A 17,489-nucleotide genomic window follows, 5' to 3' on the forward strand; every position below is an offset into this window, starting at 1 on the left:
GCATTGAATCTGTAGATTGCTTTGGGTGGTAGAGTCATTTTCACAATGTTGATTCTTCCAATGCAAGAACATGGTATATCTCTCCATCTATTTGTATCATCTTTAATTTCTTTCATCAGTGTCTTATAATTTTCTGCATACAGGTCTTTTGTCTCCTTAGGTAGGTTTATTCCTAGATATTTTATTCTTTTTGATGCAGTGGTAAATGGGAGTGTTTTCTTAATTTCCCTTTCAGATTTTTCATTATTAGTATATAGGAAAGCCAGAGATTTCTGTGCATTAATTTTGTATCCTGCTACTTTACCAAATTCATTGATTAGCTCTAATAGTTTTCTGGTAACATCTTTAGGATTCTTTATTTATACTATCATGTCATCTGCAAACAGTGACAGCTTTACTTCTTCTTTTCTGATTTGGATTCCTTTTATTTCCTTTTCTTCTCTGATTGCTGTGGCTAAAACTTCCAAAACTAGGTTGAATAAGAGTGGTGAGAGTGGGCAACCTTCTCTTGTTCCTGATCTTAGTGGAAATGGTTTCAGTTTTTCACCATTGAGGACAATGTTGGCTGTGGGTTTGTCATATATGGCCTTTATTATGTTGAGGAAAGTTCCCTCTATGCCTACTTTCTGCAGGGTTTTTATCATAAATTGCTGTTGAATTTTGTTGAAAGCTTTCTCTGCATCTATTGAGATGATCATATGGTTTTTCTCCTTCACTTTGTTAATATGGTGTATCACGTTGATTGATTTGCGTATATTGAAGAATCCTTGGATTCCTGGAATAAACCCCACTTGATCATGGTTTATGATCCTTTTAATGTGTTGTTGGATTCTGTTTGCTAGTATTTTGTTAAGAATTTTTGCATCTATGTTCATCAGTGATATTGGCCTGTGGTTTTCTTTCTTTGTGACATCCTTGTCTGGTTTTGGTATCAAGGTGATGGTGGCCTCGTAGAATGAGTTTGGGAGTGTTCCTCCCTCTGCTATATTTTGGAAGAGTTTGAGAAGGATGGGTGTTAGCTCTTCTCTAAATGTTTGATAGAATTTGCCTGTGAAGCCATCTGGTCCTGGACTTTTGTTTGTTGGAAGATTTTTAATCACAGTTTCTAGTTCAGTGCTTGTGATTGGTCTGTTCATATTTTCTATTTCTTCCTGATTCATTCTTGGCAGGGTGTGCTTTTCTCAGAATTTGTCCATTTCTTCCAGGTTGTGCATTTGATTGGCATAGAGTTGCCTGTAGTAATCTCTCATGATCTTTTGTATTTCTGCAGTGTCAGTTGTTACTTCTCCGTTTTCATTTCTATTTCTATTGATTTGAGTCTTCTCCCTTTTTTTCTTGATGAGTCTGGCTAATGGTTTATCAATTCTGTTTATCTTCTCAAAGAACCAGCTTTTAGTTTTACTGATCTTTGTTATCATTTCTTTCATTTCTTTTTCATTCATTTCTGATCTGATCTTTATGATTTCTTTCCTTCTGCTAACTTTGGGGTTTTTTTGTTCTTCTTTCTCTAATAGCTTTAGGTGCAAGGTTAGGTTGTTTATTCGAGATGTTTCCTGTTTCTTAAGGTAGGATTGTATTGCTATAAACTTCCCTCTTAGAATTGCCTTTGCTGCCTCCATAGGTTTTGGGTCGTCGTGTCTTCATTGTCATTTGTTTCTAGGTTTTGTTGTTTTTTTTTGTGGTACACAGGCCTCTCATTGTTTTGGCCTCTCCTGTTGCAGAGCACAGGCTCCGGACGCACAGGCTCCGGACGCACAGGCTCAGCGGCCATGGCTCACGGGCCTAGCTGCTCTGCGGCATGTGGGATCTTCCCGGACCAAGGCACGAACCCGTGTCCCCTGCATCAGCAGGCAGACTCTCAACCACTGTGCCACCAGGGAAGCCCTCTAGGTATTTTTTGATTTCCTCTTTGATTTCTTCAGTGATCACTTCATTATTAAGTAGTGTATTGTTTAGCCTCCATGTGTTTGTATTTTTTTTTTACAGATCTTTTCCTGTAATTGATATCTAGTCTCATAGCGTTGTGGTTGGAAAAGATACTTGATACAATTTCAATTTTCTTCAATTTACCACAGCTTGATTTTTGACCCAAGATATGATCTATCCTGGTGAAAGTTCCATGAGCACTTGAGAAAAATGTGTATTCTGTTGTTTTTGGATGGAATGTCCTATAAATATCAATTAAGTCCATCTTGTTTAATGTATCATTTAAAGCTTGTGTTTCCTGGGCTTCCCTGGTGGCGCAGTAGTTGACAGTCCACCTGCCAATGCAGGGGACACGGGTTCGTGCCCCGGTCCAGGAAGATCCCACATGCCGCGGAGCAGCCAGGCCCGTGAGCCATGGCCACTAATTCTGCGTGTCCAGAGCTTGTGCCCCGCAACGGGAGAGGCCACAACAGTGAGAGGCCCACATACAGCAAAAACAAACAAACAAACAAAAAAACGCTTGTCTTTTCTTATTTATTTTCATTTTGGATGATCTGTCCATTGGTGAAAGTGGGGTGTTAAAGTCCCTTACTATGAATGTGTTACTGTCGATTTCCCCTTTTATGGCTGTTAGTATTTGCCTTATGTATTGAGGTGCTCCTATGTTGGGTGCATAAATATTTACAATTGCTATATCTTCTTCTTGGATCGATCCCTTGATCATTATGTAGTGTCCTTTGTCTCCTGTAATAGTCTTTATTTTAAAGTCTGTTTTGTCTGATATGAGAATTGCTACTCCAGCTTTCTTTTGATTTCCATTTGCATGGAATATCTTTTTCCATCCCCTCACTTTCAGTCTGTATGTGTCCCTATGTCTGAAGTGGGTCTCTTGTAGACAGCATATATTTGGGTCTTGTTTTTGTATCCATTCATCCAGTCTGTGTCTTTTGGTGGGAGCATTTAATCCATTTACATTTAAGGTAATTATTGATATGTATGTTCCTATTCCCATTTTCTTAATTGTTTTGGGTTTGTTATTGTAGGTCTTTCCCTTCTCTTGTGTTTCTTGCCTAGAGAAGTTCCTTTAGCATTTGTTGTAAAGCTGGTTTGGTGGTGCTGAACTCTCTCCGCTTTTGCTTGTCTGTAAAGGTTTTAATTTCTCCATCAAATCTGAATGAGATCCTTGCTGGGTAGAGTAATCTTGATTGTAGGTTTTTCTCCTTCATCACTTTAAGTATGTCCTGCCAGTCCCTTCTGGCTTGCAGAGTTTCTGCTGAAAGATCCTTTCCCATATTAGGGAAGTTTTCAAGTATAATCTCTTCAAATATTTTCTCATTCCTTTTCTTTTTCTCTTCTTCTTCTGGGACCCCTATAATTCGAATGTTGGTGCACTTAATGTTGTCCCAGAGGTCTCTGAGACTGTCCTCAGTTCTTTGCATTCTTTTTTCTTTATTCTGCTCTGCAGTAGTTATTTCCACTATTTTATCTTCCAGGTCACTTATCCGTTCTTCTGCCTCAGTTATTCTGCTATTGATCCCATCTAGAGTATTTTTAATTTCATTTATTGTGTTGTTCATCGTTGCTTGTTTCATCTTTAGTTCTTCTAGGTCCTTGTTAAATGTTTCTTGCATTTTGTCTATTCTATTTACAAGGTTTTGGATCATCTTTACTATCATTATTCTGAATTCTTTTTCAGGTAGACTGCCTATTTCCTCTTCATTTGTTAGGTCTGGTGGGTTTTTATCTTGCTACTTCATCTGCTGTGTGTTTTTCTGTCTTCTCATTTTGCTTATCTTACTGTGTTTCGGGTCTCCTTTTTGCAGGCTGCAGGTTCGTAGTTCCCGTTGTTTTTGGTGTCTGTCCCCAGTGGCTAAAGTTGGTTCAGTGGGTTGTGTAGGCTTCCTGGTGGAGGGGACTAGTGCCTGTGTTCTGGTGGATGAGGCTGGATCTTGTCTTTCTGGTGGGCAGGTCCATGTCTGGTGGTGTGTTTTGGGGTGTCTGTGGACTTACTATGATTTTAGGCCACCTCTCTGTTAATGGGTGGTGTTGTGTTCCTGTCTTGCTAGTTGTTTGGCATAGGGTGTCCATCACTGTAGCTTGCTGGTCGTTGAGTGAAGCTGGGTGCTGGTGTTGAGATAGAGATCTCTGGGAGATTTTTGCCATTTGATATTACGTGGGGCTGGGAGGTCTCTTGTGGACCAGTGTCCTGAAGTTGGCTCTCCCACCTCAGAGTCATAGCTGGCTAGTCAACTCCTGGCTGCAGCACCAAGAGCCTTTCATCCACACGGCTCAGAATAAAAGGGAGAAAAAATAGAAAGAAAGAAATAGAGAAAGGGAGGAAGGGATGAAGGAAAGAAGATAAAATAAAATAAAGTTATTAAAATAAAAAATAATTATTAAAATTTTTTTTAAAAAAAAACGGATGGAAAAAAGCCTAGGAGAAATGGTGAAAGCAAAGCTATACAGACAAAATCTCACACAGAAGCATAGACATACACACTCACAAAAAGAGGCAAAGGGGAAAAAATCATAAATCTTGTTCTCAAGGTCCACCTCCTCAATTTGGGATGATTCATTGTCTATTCATGTATTCCACAGATGCAGGGTACATCAAGTTGATTGTGGAGCTTTAATCTGCTGCTTCTGAGGCTGCTGGGAGAGATTTCCCTTTCTCTTCTTTGTTTGCACAGCTCCTGGGGCTCAACTTTGGATTTGGCCCCGCCTCTGCGTGTAGGTTGCCGGTGGGTGTCTGTTCTTCGCTCAGACAGGACGGGGTTAAAGGAACAGCTGCTTTGGGTGGCTCTGGCTCACTCAGGCTGTGGGGCGGGAGGGGTGCGGATGCTGGGTGAGCCTGCGGCAGCGGAGGCCGGCGGGACGTTGCACCAGCCTGAGGTGCGCCGTGTGTTTTCCCGGGGATGTTGTCCCTGGATCCCGGGACCCTGGCAGTGGCGGGCTGCACAGGCCCTTCGGAAGGGAAGTGTGGATAGTGACCTGTTCTCCCACACAGGCTTCTTGGTGGCGGCGGCAGCAGCCTTAGCGTCTCATGCCTGTCTCTGGGGTCTGCGCTGTTAGCCGCGGCTCGCACCTGTCTCTGGAGCTCCTTTAAGCAGAGCTCTTAATCCCCTCTCCTCGCGCACCAGGAAACAAGGAGGGAAGAAAAAGTCTCTTGCCTCTTCGGCAGGTCCAGACTTTTCCCTGGACTCCCTCCCAGCTAACCGTGGTGCCCTAACCCCTTCAGGCTGTGTTCACGCAGCCAGTCCTCCCCCTGCGCTCCGACCTAAGCCCGAGCCTCAGCTCCCAGCCCTGCCCGCTCCAGCGGGTGAGCAGACAAGCCTCTAGGGCTGGCGAGTGCCGGTCGGCACCGATCCTCTGTGCGGAAATCTCTCCGTTTTGCCCTCCGCACCCCTGTTGCTGTGCTCTCCTCCGTGGCTCCGAAGCTTCCCCCCGCTCCACCCGCAGTCTCCGCCCATGAAGGGGCTTCCTAGTGTGTGGAAACCTTTCTTCCTTCACGGCTCCCTCCCACTGGTGCTGGTCCCTTCTCTATTCTTTTGTCTCTGTTTATTCTTTTTTCTTTTGCCCTACCCAGGTATGTGGGGGAGTTTCATGCCTTTTGTGAGGTCTGAGGTCTTCTGCCAGCATTCAGTAGGTGTTCTGTAGGAGTTGTTCCACGTGTAGATGTATTTCTGGTGTATCTGTGGGGAGGAAGGTGATCTCCGCGTCTTACTCTGCCGCCATCTTCCCCTCAGTCCATGCACTTGTTTCTTAATGCAATTTGTTACGTTTGTGAAGACATCTTTTTTTTTTTTTTTTTTTTTGCAGTACGTGGGTCTCTCACTGCTGTGGCCTCTCCCGCTGCGGAGCACAGGCTCCAGACGCACAGGCCCAGCAGCCATGGCTCACGGGCCCAGCCGCTCCGCAGCATGTGGGATCTTCCCGGACTGGGGCACGAACCTGTGTCCCCTGCATCAGCAGGCGGACTCTCAAGCACTGTGCCACCAGGGAAGCCCAAGACATCTTTAGTAGGGTTTGCTTTCTGAGAGAGTTGCATGTGTTCTAGATGAGTAAATCCCTAAGGGTGGTTTTGCATTTAACTTTATTAGCTTATCAGAGTTTTCACTGGTTCTAATCCAACTTACTATATTAAAGTTATGGCATAGTGTCCCTGTACCATCTGGGTAAGATGAACTTGGACTACACTCCTGTGTGCTCTGATTACTCACAAGAGAATCTTTTCCACACATGGCTCTAGTTTCATTTCCATTCACCTAAGGTTATGGGTAGTGTTTTTGTGGTCTGTGGTTCACAGGTGTAGCCCTTCGTGACTCATGTGCATCAGTTTCTAGCTGTTAAGCTGTTTTGGCTTCTGTTCCTGTTTCCTGCTCTCATTTTGAGTTGTTGCTTTATTTTTAGTGCCAGGGTATTTTCCTTGCCTGAGTTTAAGTTTAGCAATATTTCGTTCATTATATTTTATCCAGGATTTCTATGGGTTTTGGAGCAGAAGAATAGCCTTTTGATTTATCTCAGCCTGCTATATTGACCAGAAACCTCTAATGGTTACTGTTAAGGAAATGTGAAAAAGCAGGTAAAGGCATCTTGAATACAACTTTAAGTCTTTATTAGATATTTTTATTTTGATTAACTCATCCTAAGATATAAAAATATTTCTTAAAACATCAGACTTTTTTAAGAAGGGATATGATACTGCTTTTTTTCTTCCTGGGGGTGGGAGTCATCACTGGTTTTTGGTACTTCTGAATCACATATCTAAAAAACCAAGGTATCTCATTTTAAAAATTGCTCTGCATATTTTCTCCATAAAACTTCAGAAGAGCCTAGATAGTCTAGAAATGTGACCTACGAATAGAATTTAAAAGTTACATGCTTTTGAAGATGTTTATTATAATGTTAACCTTTAAAACTGAGAAGGGGACTTCAACTAACAGGGGGAACAGTTTAGTACATTATGTTAACTTCAACTCTAGAATATTTCATAGCCACTTAAGACACTAATTATAAAAATTATATAGAGATATTCCATCTGTATTGTTATGGCAGAACAGTACAAAATTGTGTGTGTGCTTACAGATGAAAATTATAAGGGAATTTTAAAAATGATTGGATGATGGTGGTAGGATGATGAGCAATTTTTTCTTTAAAAACAGTTTCCCTCAATGGCATTGCTATTCTTACAGTCTTAATGGGACTAAATAGTATTCCTATTCTTTGCTAGATTCCAAATAGATTGAAAAAAAAAGGAGTGGCAGGTGTAGGTCAAAGTAATCACCTATATTCCTGATGAAGCTGATATTGAAGTATGTAGCTGAGTTATGAGCCACCTCAGGTCTGCTCACTAAACCGCAGATATACCTCCCCAGTCACCTGAACACCCCTGATGAAATCAGCCCCCTCCACACCCCACCCTACTCCTGTTCCCAATTGGAGTTGATCCCAAGAACATGGAGAGTGGAACTGAGTTGAACCCACCCAGTTTATTCTTCCCAAATAAATCATTCCACCTGAAGTAATGGCCAGGGAGAGGCTAGGAGTTACATGGTTTGAACTTCCACCAGAAAGAAGAAGGATCATGGGGATTTGGAGATAAGCTTTGTAATAGTTGTGTTAATTTTCTAATAAAAATATCATGTGTATGTTTTGGCATTTATTGATTAGCTAAATTGTAGTTATTGAAATTTAATTACTTTTATTTTTGTGTTACAATCTTCAGTCTATCACAATTATTATTTTCTGCTTTTAGGCGTTTAAATGCAGAATTAGAGGCAAAAACGGCTGATCTGGTTCGACAAGCTAAGGAAGTAATAGTAAGTGAATGTACAATTAATAGTAATTCCATGTAAGTGCTAGTTTTTTAACTTTTTAATTTGATGTGTAACATACATACAAAAAGTGCCCAAAGCATAAATTTTCAGCTCAATGAATTATCATAAATTGAACATCAATATATGCATAAGTATGTGTATACATGCATGTATATGTTTTTGATAAGCACACTTTAAAAAAAAATTTATTTACTTTTGGCTGCCTTGGGTCTTCGTTGCGGTGCGTGGGCTTCTCATTGCACTGGCTTCTCTTGTTGCAGAGCATAGGCTCTGGAGCATAGGCTCAGTAGTTGTGGCACAGGGGCTTAGTTGTTCCACGGCACGTGCCATCTTCCTGGACCAGGGCTCGAACCTGCGTCCCCTGCGTTGGCAGGCAGATTCTTAACCACTGTGCCACCAGGGAAGCCCAGCACACATTTTCTAAAAGCCACTGAAAAAGTGTTTTCCATTTAGATATTCCAGTCATCTAATTAATAGGAACATTAATATTGAATAGTATTTCCCACTGTTTTAAGATTAATGTTTGCAAGTAGCTATATAGAATTAGTACTGGTAATTCAGTAAGGATAGAAATAAACTGGTCTCTGGACAGAAGCTGAATAAAGGTTAACAAGTACCATTAATGCTCAGATGGTAATCTGTTTCTTAAACTCTGCAGTTGGATGTAACTCAGATTCTTAGGGCTAGACCATAATCAGATTTATAGTCAGGAAAAATGTAGTGAGATTACATCACTAGACAATGTAAGCATATTTGCCCCATTCTGGCTACCAAATTGGTTATTCCTACTTTAAGCATCCCTCCCTAAGTATCAGCATTCCCAATATTAGTTGATAGGATATAGTAATATTCCTTAGAGGAATAAAGTAGCTGCTTTCAAACTTTTTAAATTTTTTATTCTAATCCATTTATCATTCTCTTTCATTTAAATCCCACCCCCACCCCAGGTTGGAGTTGATGGAGGCAGGGAAGAATAGGCAATATTTTAATGTCTTAGACAGATCCATCATTATTTGTTAGTTTAGGAATGAGAATATTTAGATAATGGTTACAGATTTACTAGTTGCATCTGTAATTAAATATTTTACTAAAAAATAAACATTACATCTTTTAGTTTTTGTCAGTGTCTGAAGAGCAGGAAAATAATTTTTCTGAAAATAATGTTCAGAAATTCAACATTATAGTAGAGTGAGTGATTCATTATGTATTCTGATCAGAGTCCTCTAATGGATATAACTTTTGCCACGTTGAATTTTTGTTTTTTTCACTTTCATATTAATACATCTTCTCCAAAAGCTTTCACTCTTAGTGCTTCATTTTTAGCACTTTCATTTGTATGTGGTCGTCTTAACATTGAAGTTTTTATGATTTGAGACAAGTTTTTCTATCCATTAAATGGATTTATGTTTCTACTTCTTGTGAATCTTATTTCCTTTGCATGTTACAGAAGATGGAAGCTCTAATGTAGTTGGGAAGCAGGAGTCAGCTAAGACCATATAAAGGCATTGGCATTCTTACAAGTTTGCCTTAGAACTGACTCTTTTAACCAAGAATGAATGAAAGGGTGAAACTACATTGTTACAGATCTTATTTTGATACCATAGCTTTTAGAATTCTGTGCTTTGATTTTATAGAAATTGTGGACAACTCTGAAATAATTAATGATCAGAAAGGCACTTGAATATATCCTAGTTTTGTGCGTTATTTTCCTATATGACTTTGTTTTATTTAACTAGAGAGATCAACAAGAAGCACGATCTCAGTCTATTTCAACACAAATTAAATCATATGAAGAGGAAGATGATTACAGTTTAAGGTAAGTCCTAAATTCCCAAACACCTTAAATTTTTTTCTTTTTACTGGGTAAATGCTTTAAGATTGTTTTCTGTTTTTTTTAATTAAGGTATATTTGACATACAACATTATATTGGTTTTAAGTGTACAACACAGTGATTCAGTATTTGTATATATTGTGAAATGATCACCACAGTAAGTATAGTTACTATCCATTACCATACATAGTTACAGAATCTTTTTTCCCTGTGATGAAAACTTTTAAGATCTACTTCTTTAGCAGCTTTCAAATATGCCATTAGCATTATTAAGTATAGTCTCCATGCTGTACATTACATCTCCATGACTTACTTATTTTATAATTGGAAATTTGTACCCTTTGACTCCTTTCACCTATTTCGCCTGCTCCCAACCAACCAGCCTCTGGCAACCATCAATCTGTTCTCTGTATCTACAGGCTTGTTTTTATTTGTCTGTTTTTAGATTCCACATACAAGTGAGATCACTTATTTGTCTTTGTCTTTCTCTGACTTATTTCACTTAGCATAATGCCCTTGAGGTCCATCCATGTTGTCAAAATGGCAAGACTTCATTCTTTTTTTATGGCTCAGTAATAGTTATATATACATAAATATCATTTTATATAATACTTAAACATATATATATATATATATAAGCACATGTTCTTTTCTCATTCATCCATTGATGGACATTTAGGTTGTTTCCATATCTGGCCTATTGTAAATAATGTTGCAGTGAACATGGAGGTGCATATATATAAAAAAATAAGTGTTTTCATTTTCTTCAGATAAATACCCAGAAGTGGGATTTCTGGATCATATGACAGTTCTGTTTTTAATATATTTTTTCTTTTTTCTTTTAATAGATCTTTATTGGCATATAATTGCTTCACAATACCATGTTAGTTTCTGTTGCACAACAAAGTGAATCAGCCATATGCATACATGTATCCCCATATGCCCTCCCTCTTGAGCCTCCCTCCCATCCTCCCTATCACACCACTCTAGGTTATCACATAGCACTGAGCCCATCTCCCTGTGCTATGCTGCTGCTTCCCACCAGCCAACTGTTTTACATTTGGTAGCGTATATATGTCGATGCTACTCTCACTTCACCCCAGCTTCTCCCTCCTACCCCATGTCATCAAGTCCATTCTCTATGTCTGCCTCTTTATTTCTGCCCTGCAACTAGGTTCATCAGTACCATTTTTTTTTTAGAATCCATATATATGCATTAGCATACAGTATTTGTTTTTCTCTTTCTGACTTACTTCACTATATATGACAGACTCTAGGTCCATACACCTCACTACAAATAACAATTTCATTTCTTTTTATGGCTGAGTAATATTCCATTGTATATATGTGCCACATCTTCTTTATCCATCCCTCTGTCAATGGACACTTAGGTTGTTTCCATGTCCTGGCTACCGTAAATAGTGCTGCAGTGAACATTGTGGTGCATGTCTCTTTTTGAATTATGGTTTTTTCAGGGTATATGCCCAGCAGTGGGATTGCTGGATCATATGGTAGTCCCTCGCACATATGGTCACCTTATCTTTGATAAAGGAGGCAGGAATGTACAGTGGAGAAAGGACAGCCTCTTCAGTAAGTGGTGCTGGGAAAACTGGACAGCTACATGTAAAAGTATGAGATTAGATCACTCCCTAACACCATACACAAAAATAAGCTCAAAATGGATTAAAGACCTAAATGTAAGGCCAGAAACTATCAAACTCTTAGAGGAAAACATAGGCAGAACACTCTATGACATAAATCACAGCAAGGTCCTTTTTGACCCACCTCCTAGGGAAATGGAAATAAAAACAAAAATAAACAAATGGGACCTAATGAAACTCCATTTTTAGTTTTTTAGGGAACCTCCATACTGTTTTCCATAGTGGTTGTATCAATTTACATTCCCACCAACAGTGTAGGAGGGTTCCATTTTCACCACACCCTTTCCAGCATTTATTGTTTCTAGCTTGTTTGATAATGGCCATTCTGACCAGCGTGAGGCGATACCTCATTGTAGTTTTATTTGCATTTTTCTAATAATTAGTGATGTTGAGCATCTTTCATGTGCCTCTTGGCCATCTGTATGTCTTCCTTGATGAAATGTCTATTTAGGTCTTCTGCCCATTTTTTAACTAGATGGTTTGTTTTTTTGATATTGAGCTCCATGAGCTGTTTGTATATTTTGGAGATTAATCCCTTGTCTGTTGTTTCATTTGCAAGTATTTTCTCCCATTCTGAGGGTTGTCTTTTTGTTTATGGTTTCCTTTGCTGTGCAAAAGCTTTTAGGTTTAATTAAGTCTCATTTGTTGATTTTTATTTCTGTTACTCTAGGAGGTGGGTCAAAAGAAATCTTGCTGTGGTTTATGCCAAAGAGTGTTTTTCCTATGGTTTGATCTAAAAGTTTTATAGTGTCTGGTCTTATATTTAAGTCTTTAATCCGTTTGGAGTTTATTTTTATGTATGGTGTTAGGTAGTGTTCTAATTTCATTCTTTTACATGTAGCTGTCCAGTTTTCCCAGCACCACTTATTGAAGGGGCTGTCTTTTCTCCATTGTATGTTCGTGTCTCCTTTGTTGTAAATTAGGTACCCATATGTGTGTGGGTTTATCTCTGGGCATTCTATCCTGTACCACTGATTTGTATTTCTGTTTCTCTGCCAGTAATATACTGTCTTGATTACTGTAGCTTTGTAGTATAGTTTGAAGCTGGGGAGCCTGATTCCTCCAACTCCGTTTTTCTTTCTCAAGATTGCTTTGGCTATTCGGGGTCTTTTGTGTTTCCATACAAACTGTAAGTTTTTTGTTCTAATTCTGTGAAGAATGCCATTGGTAGTTTGATAGGGATTGCATTGAATCTGTACATTGCTTTGAGTAGTATAGTCATTTTCACAATATTGATTCTTCCAATCCAATAACATGGTATATTTCTCCATCTGTTTATGTCATCTTTGATTTCTCTCATCAGTGTTTTATACTTTTCTGAGTACAAGTCTTTCACCTCTTTAGGCAGGCTTATTCCTAGGTATTTTATTCTTTTTGTTGCATTGATTGGTAAATGGGAGTGTTTCCTTAATTTCTCTTTCTGATTTTTTGTTGTTGGTGTATAGGAATGCCAGAGATTTCTGTGTATTAATTTTTTTTTTTTTTTTTTGTGGTACGCGGGCCTTTCACTGTTGTGGCTTCTCTCATTGTGGAGCACAGGCTCCGGACGTGCAGGCCCAGTGGCCATGGCTCATGGGCCCAGCCGCTCCACGGCATGCGGGATCCTCCTGGACCGGGGCACGAACCCGCGTCCCCTGCATTGGCAGGCGGACTCTCAACCATTGCACCAGCAGGGAAGCCCTGTGTATTAATTTTGTATCCTGCAACCTTACCAGATTTATTGATTAGCTCTAGTAGTTTTCTGGTGACACCTTTAAGATTTTCTATGTATAGTATCGTGTCATCAAAAAATAGTGACAGCTTTACTTCTTCTTTTCCAATTTGTATTCCTTTTACTTCTTTTTCTTCTCTGATTGCCATGGCTAGGACTTCCAAAACTATGTTGAATAATAGTGGTGAGAGTGGGCATCCTTGTCTTGTTCTTGATCTTAGAGGAAATGCTTTCAGTTTTTCACCATTGAGAATGATGTTTGCTGGGGGTTTGTCATATATGGCCTTTATTATGTTGAGGTAGCTTCCCTCTATGCCCACTTTCTGCAGAGTTTTTATCATAAATAGGTGTTGAATTTTGTCAAAAGCTTTCTCTGCATCTATTGAGATGATCATGTGGTTTTTATTCTTTAATTTGTTAATATAGTGTATCACATTGATTGATTTGCGTATATTGAAGAATCCTTGCATCCCTGGGTTAAATCCCACTTGATCATGGTGTATGATCCTTTTAATGTGTTGTTGGATTCTGTTTGCTAGTATTTTGTTGAGGATTTTTGCATCTATATTCATCAGTGATATTGGTCTGTAATTTTCTTTTTTTTGTAGCATCTTTTTCTGGTTTTGGTATCACACTGATGGTGGCCTTGTAGAATGAGTTTGGTTGTGTTCCTTCCTCTGCAATTTTTTGGAAGAGTTTGAGAAGGATGGGTGTTAGCCCTTCTCTAAATGTTTGATAGAATTCACCTGTGAAGCCATCTGGTCCTGGACTTTTGTTTGTTGGAAGATTTTTAATTACAGTTTCAATTTCATTACTTATGATAGGTCTGTTTAATTCTTCCTGGTTCAGTCTTGGGAAATTGTACCATTCCAAGATTTTGTCTGTTTCTTTGTGGTTGTCCATTTTATTGGAATATAGTTGTTTGTAGTAGTCTTTTATAATTCTTTATATTTCTGCAGTGTCAGTTGTGAATTCTCCTTTTTCATTTCTAATTTTATTGATTTGCATCCTCTCCCTTTTTTTTCTTGATGAGTCTGGCTAAGTTTTTCTCAATTTTGTTTACCTTCTCAAAGAACCACCTTTTAGTTTTACTGATCTTTGCTATTGTTTTCTTTATTTCTATTTATTTATTTCTACTCTGATCTTTATGATTTCTTTCCTTCTACTGACTTTAGGTTTTCTTTGTTCTTCTTTCTCTAGTTGTTTTAAGTGTAGGCTAGATTGTTTATTTGAGATTTTTCTTGTTTCTTGAGGTGAGATTGAATTGCTTTCAACGTTCTTCATAGAACTACTTTTGCTGTGTCCCATAGGTTATGGGTCGTCATGTTGTTGTTGTCATTTGTTTCTATGTATTTTTTATTTCTTCTTTGATTTCTTCAGTAATCTCTTGGTATTTATTAGAGCACTGTTTAGCCTCCATGTATTTGTGGTTTTTACAGTTTTTTTCCTGTAACTGATTTCCAATCTCATAGCATTGTGGTCAGAAAAGATGCTTGATACAATTTCAGTTTTCTTAAATTTTTCAAGGCTTGATTCGTTACCCAAGATGTGATATATCCTGGAGAATGTTCCATGTGCACTTGAGAGGAAAGTGTATTCTGCCGCTTTTGTGTGGAATGTTCTGCAAATATCAATTAGATCTATCTGGTCTATTGTGTCATTTAAAGCTTTGTTTCCTTATTTATTTTGTTTGGATGATCTGTCCATTGATATAAGTGGGTGTAAAATCCCCTACTGTTGTTATGTTACTGTTGATTTCTCCTTTCATGGTTGTTAGCATTTGCCTTATGTATTGAGGTGCTCCTAAGTTGGGTGCATAAACGTTTACAATTATTGTATCTTCTTCTTGGAATGATCCCTTGATCATTATGTAGTGTCCTTCTTTGTCTCTTGTAATGATCTTTATTTTAAAGTCCATTTAGTCTGATATGAGAATTGCTACTCCAACTTTCTTTTGATTTCCATTTGCATGGAATATCTTTTTCCACCTCCTCACTTTCAGCCTGTATGTGTCCCTAGGTCTGAAGTAGGTCTCTTGTAGACAACATATATATGGATCTTGTTTTTGCATCCATTCAGCCAGTCTGTGTCTTTTGGTTGGGGCATTTAATCCATTTACATTGAAGGTTATTATCAATATGTATGTTCCTGTTACCACTTTCTTAATTGTTTTGGGTTTGTTTTTATGGGTCTTTTTCTTCTCTTATGTTCTCGCTTAGAGAAGTTTCTTTAGTGTTTGTTGTAAAGCTGGTTTGGTGGTTCTGAATTCTCTTAGCTTTTGCTTGTCTGAAAAGCTTTTGACTTTTCCATTGAATCTGAATGAGATCCTTGCTGAATAGAGTAATCTTGGTTATAGGTTTTTCTCTTTCATCACTTAAGTATATCCTGCCACTCCCCTCTGGCCTGCAGAGTTTCCGCTGAAAAATCAGCTGATAACCTTATGGGGATTCCTTTGTATGTTATTTTTTGTTTTCCCCTTGTTGGTTTTAATATTTTTTGTTGAATTTAATATTTGTTAGTTTGATTAATATGTGTCTTGATGTGTTTGGTTTATCCTATATGGGACTCTCTGTGCTTCCTGGACTTGGGTGACTATTTCCTTTCCCATGTTTGGGAATTTTTCAACTATAATCTCTTCAAATATTTTCTGAGACCCTTTCTTTTTCTCTTCTTCTTCTGGGACCACTATAATTCAAATGTTGGTGTGTTTAGTGTTGTCCCAGAGGTCTCTGAGATTGTCTTCCATTGTTTTCATTCTTATTTCTTTATTCTGCTCCTCGGCAGTTATTTCCACCATTTTTTCTTCCAGCTCACTTATTCATTCTTCTGCCTCAGTTATTCTGTTTTTGATTCCTTCTAGTGTATTTTTCATTTCAGTTGTCGTGTTGTTCATCTCTCTTTGTTTGTTCTTTAGTTCTTCTGGGTCTTTGTTAAACATTTCCCGTATTTTCTCAGGCCATGCCTCCATTCTATTTCTCAGATTCTGGGTTATCTTTACTGTCATTACTCTGAATTCTTTTTCATGTAGATTGCCTATTTCCTCTTCATTTATTTGGTCTTGTAGGTTTTCACCTTGCTCCTTCATCTGTGTGATATTTTTTGCTGTCCCTTTTTTTTTTTTTTTTTTATGAGTGGGATTGTGTTCCTGTCTTACTGGTTGTTTGGCCTGAGGCTTCCAACACTGGAGTTTGTAGGCTGTTGGGTAGAGCTGGGTCTTGATGCTGAGATGGTGAACTCCAAGAGACCTCACTCGGATCAGTGTTCCCTGGGGTCTGAGGTTCTCTGTTAGTGTGCAGTGGTTTGGACTCAGAGCTCCCACCGCAGGAGCTTCAGCCTGACCCCAGGTTCATAAACCAAGATCCCACAAGCAGAAAAGGGGGCAGAAAAGAAAAAGAAGAACAATAACGAAGTCAAAAAATCAGACTAGGAAACTAACAGATATGTTAGGAAGAATATAAAAAAATATATATATAGATGAATCAACAACCAGAAGGTACATCAGTACCACAATAGTAAAAAGAGGAGGAGGGAAAAGAGAAAAAAAAAAGGTCGGGGGGAAGGCCTTGGCTGTGGAGAGCAGGGCCTAAGCAAGGGTAAGGTTTGGGCAGTGGGCAGGGCCTGTGCTCAGGACCCACAGGGCTGGAAAAGGCCCTGGGGGCTGGGAGGGTGGCTTAGGTTCAAGGAACAGAAGGGACCCAGGCATGACCTCCACCCCTGGTCTCAGAGGGCAGGGTACCTCATCTGGGAACCCAGCAGGCTTCCTGGGCTCGATTGAGCAGCCCAAACACCCTCCTCTCCTCTCCTCTCCTGCTCCTCTGGTCTGGGGTCTGGGAGGGCCCCTCCTACCTGCCTCTCCTGATCTCCCCGGCCTCCCTCCTATGCCCCCAGGACCAATGTGGCGGGGCGGGGAAGGGGGAGCCTTGGAGGGCAGGGGGCCAGCCTGGGATCTCAGCAGGCTTCCCATGCCCAAGCGGGCGGGGCAGTCACCCTCTGCTCCTCCTGGAGGGCCCCTCCCACCTGCCTCTCCTGTTCTCCCCTTGGCCTCCTTCCTATGCCCCTAAGGACCCACGTGACCTGGAGGGGGGCTTTGGAGGGCCGAGGATTGGCCTGGGAGCTCAGCAGGCGTCCTGGGCCCAAGTGGGTGGGGCAAATGCCATCAGCTCTTCTCCTCCTCCTGCAGGGTGCCTCCCGCAGCGCCCCTCCCACCTGCCTCTCCTGATCTCCCTGGCCTTCCTCCTATGCCCACAAGGACCCACGCAGCCTGGAGGGGGCTTGGAGGGCAGGGGATTGGCCTGGGAGCTCAGTAGACTCCCTGGCCTGAGTGGGCCAGGTTATCGCCCTCCAGTCCTCTCCCACTCTTCCTCTTCCCGGAGAGTCCCTCCCACCTGCCTCTCGTGATCTCCCTGCCCTCAGGGCCACTGATCTTGTCTGGCCTCCACTTCTCCTCCCACCTCAGTCCCCCTACATCCTACCAGTTCACTCTGGGGTTCCTCCCATCTCCTCGGGGGTCAGAGTCCCCCAC

At 40.2% G+C, this 17,489-nt stretch overlaps 1 protein-coding gene across 3 annotated transcripts in view; it reads left to right on the plus strand.

Moving 5' to 3' along the window:
* Positions 1 to 17,489, plus strand: part of TEX9 (testis expressed 9) — a 212,774-nt gene that overhangs the window by 145,505 nt on the left and 49,780 nt on the right. For all 3 annotated transcript variants that reach the window (XM_082617097.1, XM_082617096.1, XM_082617098.1), the window contains 2 exons: positions 7,682 to 7,745; positions 9,500 to 9,579. In XM_082617097.1, the coding sequence (XP_082473223.1) occupies positions 7,682 to 7,745; positions 9,500 to 9,579 (144 nt within the window). The remainder of the gene's footprint in view (positions 1 to 7,681; positions 7,746 to 9,499; positions 9,580 to 17,489) is intronic.

This window comes from Mesoplodon mirus, assembly GCF_964341445.2.
Source record: "Mesoplodon mirus genome assembly, chromosome: 4".
NCBI lineage: Eukaryota > Metazoa > Chordata > Mammalia > Artiodactyla > Ziphiidae > Mesoplodon > Mesoplodon mirus.